The 5,581-nt window shown below is 43.4% G+C and overlaps 1 protein-coding gene across 1 annotated transcript; it reads left to right on the forward strand.

Annotated features, from left to right (window-relative positions):
• Positions 1–4,044: 4,044 nt before the first annotated feature.
• LOC129618017 (protein white-like) lies at positions 4,045–4,552 on the forward strand. Its single transcript, XM_055532953.1, has 3 exons — positions 4,045–4,115; positions 4,159–4,372; positions 4,418–4,552. The coding sequence occupies exons 1-3, from the start codon at positions 4,045–4,047 to the stop codon at positions 4,550–4,552; spliced, it is 420 nt and encodes a 139-aa protein (XP_055388928.1).
• The last annotated feature ends 1,029 nt before the right edge of the window (positions 4,553–5,581 follow it).

The following is a 5,581-nucleotide window of genomic DNA, read 5'->3' on the forward strand; positions in this document are numbered from 1 at the left end:
ACATCTATTTTTGCTTCAAGACGGGGACACAATCTGGTCCTGGCGTTGGGAGTCCTGACCCAGTTTCTTCTGCCTGTTGCTTCTTTTGTTCTTTTGTTTTGATCTCGTCGTCCTAAGAGCAAAATATTAATGCCTAGAGAGACATATTTGCTAAGCGTACTGGTTTGGGTGTTTCCTTTTGAGGTAGTCTCGTGAAGTTTCCAGAACCGCCTTTCATTATGATACGTTGTGGTGGTGGCGCCGGGGTCACATCGGAGTATTCTAGTCCAGCTTCTAAAATCTCAGCTTTTGGCATCGGGACCTGCTTCAACGCGGTTTCCAATTGATCTTTCTCCCTCTAACAATTGTGTGCGAGTAATGAGAAATCAGATCACAGAAAATCACCTTCAGTTCTTCGTCTTGGTTGCTATTATAGCTTTCCTTACTGAAAGCTTGCTCAGCTACCTGAAACGGATTTCCCATCACCGCAGAGGGTGAGCCAAATCCGATTTACGTCGTTCTGCTTTTCCTGAATCCTAACTTGACCTTGCTGAGCTGCAATCTCTTCATCAGCTGATAGAGGGCCTCCATATTGCTCTACATACTTTCCAGCGGTTTTTTGATCAGGAACACTCTATGAATTTTCGCTCACCAAAGTCAAAGCTGTCATAGAACATAGATCCAACACTGCCCTGGCGCTTATTCTTACGTTTCGGGCCTCTCCTCATTTGAGTATCGTATAGCGATTCGTGAACCGTGACTTTGTCGTCAACATTTCCACCAAGGCGATTTTTGGAACCAACGAAACGAGGAGAGGACTCTTGCGTCTCTAAGGGGACAGAAATGTCCGATGGATGGTGTCAGGCCTAACCTTCCTGCCTTGGAAATCCATTAACTTCTCTCATGATCCTCTGAAAGCAACAAGAGTCAAGCGGATTCTGGCATCGCCACTGACTTGTTGATGAAGAAAGGCTTCTCTGAATTTATTGTAATTCTCCACAGCTTGCTTGGTTATTTCCAGCAATTTGGGAAAGTAGATCTTGTCGTCAAGCAGAGCAAGGTCACGACGATTCATGGTTGGGCCGTAGCGGAGGGCGAGAACGACCGGTAGCAGTAAGACGAAGGAAACGATCATTGGAGATGATCTACTCCGCCATTGAATAGAATTAATAATTTTCGTTCTTTTTGTTCAAATTCATTTTTCAAAAAATTAGCTGAGAGCCATTCGTGATGAATTACTGCTAAGAGCGTTGGCTTAAGGATTTTCGGGTTCCATTTTCAATGAAGAACATGAGTGAAAGGGCAGTCTCAGCCAAAAGCCAATGGGTTTTGCCGGCAACCGGATGTTTTCTTGCAGAGCAAACGAAAATCTACGGTCGCTTCAAAAAAGGTTCAAATAACACTATGCCTGAACGACAGCAGGTTCTATTTCAACAGGAATTGCCACAACCGGCTCAGTGCCTGGGGGTGGAGGAACTGGGAGAAGGGTAGGCAGCGGAACGGCAACAGCCTCCATTCCTTTGAAGTCCTCTCCACTCGGAGTCTCTGTCACCGTCGGAGGTTCAGTGAGCGAAATAAGTAGTGAAGCAGTAGGATTCCCAGTTTCAGATTTGGGAAACACCAGGCCCCACAATCCAACTACGAGCGCCAAGGTGCACGTTAGGATGTGAAAGCAGGCAAAGATGATTCCTAGTCCACCTTGATACCCTAAAACGAAACGATATGCGCAAGAATTTATTATCCCTTACCGAGGCAAGCAAAGAGCAACACAAACAAGTGAAATCCCTACAAACGAAAATTACGATTCTAAGAATGAAAGCACTGTGGCTTACAAGAAAATGGAAGAATGTTCGTGTGATGAACATGATTTGAGAAACTCTGAAATGTGTTAAAATTCCAAAAAGTCCCAAGAAAAACGGAGACCATTTGGCAACTGAAGAAGATATTGTGCTTGACGGCAGATCAGTAATTGCTTACAAAAAAAGTCCGGAGCAAGAGAGAATGCTCGCGCCCGCCAGAACGCGGCATTGATATCGTCTGTCCATTTAAATGGGTCTTTGGGCCACCGAAGATACGCATCCGCTTCGGAAACGTGATAAACGCCAAGGGAAAACGTCAAGAGAGATGCCAGCACTCCAGACCATCGAGTTACGCCTCTTAGAGGTCTGAAAAAAGAGTCTTCGTCGCTCATTTTTTAGAATGATTAAAAATGTGTGCATGCAGTCAGCATCAGCAAAATCGTTGGCACGCCAGTCTTGTTTGACCATGATGAGCAAAAACACATGGAATACAACCACTCTGTTGGGCAGTATCTAAGCGGTGATAACAGTCCCTTCTACTTGCACGGGAATTGCGACAACGGGCTCAGTGCCTGGCGGCGGAGGAACTGGAAGAAGAGTAGGTAGCGAAACGGCAACAGGCTCTTCCTCGTTTATCGACATTTGAGATTTAGTGAACGAAATACGAAGTGAAGCAGTTGGGTTTCCAATTTCAGGATAAGGAAATGCCAAGCTCCACAATCCAACTACGAGCGCCAAGGTGCACGTTAGGATGTGAAAGCACCCGAAGATGATTCCTAGTCCACCTTGATACCCTAAAACGAAACGATATGCCCAAGAATTTATGATCCCTTACCGAGGCAAGCAAAGAGCATCACAAACAAGTGGAATCCCTACAAACAAAAGTATTTGAAAAATAAATGGGTACTAAAGTTTACAAAAAAATGAAAGAATGTTCTCGTGAAGATCATCAATTGTGAAACTTTGAAATGAATGACGAATCCGATAATCCCAAAGAAAAACGGAGCCCAAGTTTCAGCTGAAAAAGAAAGTGAAAAGTCAATAGAGTCATGGAGGGTGAATGTGTGACTACTTGCAGTCATACCGAAGAAATTTGGAGCCAAGGTGAAGGCTGGATGTCGCCAAGTGGGTTTGTTAACATCGTCTGTCCAGTATGCCGGTTTAGATGGCCAACGAACATACGCATCTATAAGGGAAACGTGGTAGATACCAAGAGCTAACGTTAGAATGGAGGCCAATGCGCCAATCCAACGAGTGACTGAACGAAGGCCTCTGAAAAGTTGAGCCTCTTCACCCATACGGATTTATTGAATATTTAAGTGTGCATGCACTCAAATCTAATAAAAAAGTTTCCGAATGTCCTACGAATGAGTGAGCACACTGAGTGGCTCCACAGTTGAGATTCTAGGCACGATCAAATAGGAACTCAAACAATCAAAAGCACAGAGTGACAATGCAAACAGCGCTACATATAGATGGCGCAGAGCCCTCAGGTGAAGATGTGGGAAAACTAAACAGTGGATTCAGCAACAAGTCTTCAACACTTGAAGACATGCTGATCAGTACATCTCTTCCTCTTGCGGGATATGGTGAGGAAAAGCTGCAGATACTCTCAGAGTCTTTCCGTTCTTAGCGGTGCCTATTGGAACTGGATCTCCTCCGGCTGAAGAAGATGAGCCACGCGGAATTGAACACTCTCAAAGTGTTGAAAAGCAGCCAGTGCAGCTACTTCCCGCGTGTGATCCAATTCCTATTGAATTTCAAGGAATTTGTGTGGATGTAACAATTCAAAAAATCGACGAAAAGCAAAGATTCAAACCTCTTCGGAGTCTCTTGATTCGCACAGGCCTCGGAGGTGCGGGTCCCACGATGCAAAAAAGAATTCTTTATAATTTGAGTGGGACGATCAAACCAGGAAGATTAGTTGCGCTTATGGGATCCTCAGGTTCTGCATGGAGTGAAACAAGATGACTCTCACTCTTTTGACTTTTTTTAGGTGCTGGAAAATCAACGCTTCTGAACGGTGAGTTGTTTGGTGAAGTTTGATATCTTTCCGTTAGTTTTGTCCCAGCGCATCATTCCATCTGAAGGATCCGTCAAATACGCAGGTGCACCAGTGACGGAGAATCTTGTTGGAAATTGGACGGCTTTCGTTCAACAATTGGATCTTTTCATGAACCACTTGAATGTTCATGAGCATTTAGCTTCTCAAATTCGACTTCGACTTCCTGATCTGAAGACCAAGGAACAATGCGCCAATCGGGAAATGGCCGTCTGTAATCAACTCAGCCTCGCGAAATGTCGTTTCAACCCAATTGGAACTGAGAGTGGAGTCGGGTGAGTTGGGACATCCAAGGCATTCGAGCGAGTGAATTTTCAGAGGAATCTCCGGTGGTGAACGCAAGCGTCTTAACGTTGCTTCAGAAGTTTTAACAAGTCCGACGATTCTCTTTGCTGATGAACCAACAACAGGTTTAGATTCCTTTATGGCGGAGTCTGTTGTAAATGTATTGAAGAGTATGACAGCTTCGGGCAGAACAGTAATTGCAACAATTCATCAACCAAGTTCCAAGATTTTCGAGTTATTTCAAGATGTTAGATGAAGATCTTGTTGCATATCGTTAATTTTGTTTTTTCAGCTTCTACTTCTTTCTGAAGGGCGTCTCGTTTATTTTGGAGATCGCGTTGGGGCAACCGAATGGTTCAAGCGCCTTGGATTTCCTTGCCCTCAATATACAAATCCTGCTGATCACATTATTAAGGTCAGATGCTAATCAACAAGACGGATGCCAATGATTGGTTTTCAGACGCTAAGCATGCCAGAAGCTCCAGACGCTAAAGAGAAAAAGCTCAATCAAATAATCGAGTGGTCAGAAAAATGGGAGAAAGGGGGAACTCGATTTTTAGAAGAATGGGAGAGTCAGGGACGACGGGAGTTCATTACTAAATCAGCATCTCTTCTAAAAGGCGTTTCCGATGCTTCCATGCCTTCTGATATTGTAAGAACTCTCCGATTTCTGTTTCTCACTTTGATTTTGTCAGAGTTTGGTTCTACAGGAACCTGTTGAAGAGATTCCAGTGGAAGAGCCTCAACAGAAAAGTGAAGCAAAGGTTAACACTCAATGGAAAGCAAGAGGAAAGATTGGATGGTGGGTTGTTTGTTTTGATTGTCAAGGATCTTCAACGGTCTCATATGAGTTTCTAGATTCTAGCAGCTCTCAATTCTTATCAGGTTCAGACAAGTTGGAGTTCTCTATTGGCGCGCAGTGAATGCAAATCGCAGAGATAAAATGCTAATTCATGCACGAGCAGTTCAAACAGTTATTTTGGCGCTCCTCTATGGATTTCTAATGTTCAGGTTATTAATCCTATTTTAGAAGTTGTTGATGATTAATTTTAGATTGACGTGGAGTGTCGCAGACGCTCGATCCAAATTGGGTGGATGTTTCAATTTGGTCATGAACCAGGTAAAATTTCCGGATTTGATCGTTTTCTTATTTTCATCTGTTTTTAGTCGATGGCTGGATCTCTCAGCGTTATCAACACTTTCATTTTTGAGAAGCCTGTTGTAAGGCGTGAATATGAAAGTGGTCTCGTTTCGCCAAGTGCTTATATTACAGGTGGGTCAGGATACTTTTTTCGGTTTAATTTATTATATTTCTTCAGCTAAGCTTTTAGCTGATCTTCCAGTTCAAATTGTTTTTCCAACCCTATTTGGATCGTCAGTCAAATCCAACACATATTGACTCCAAATCTTTCTCTCTTTAGAATTTCTTATTGGATGATGGGATTAAATGATGATT

This window comes from Condylostylus longicornis, unplaced genomic scaffold (genome assembly GCF_029603195.1).
Source record: "Condylostylus longicornis isolate FDR11 unplaced genomic scaffold, ASM2960319v2 ptg000713l, whole genome shotgun sequence".
NCBI lineage: Eukaryota > Metazoa > Arthropoda > Insecta > Diptera > Dolichopodidae > Condylostylus > Condylostylus longicornis.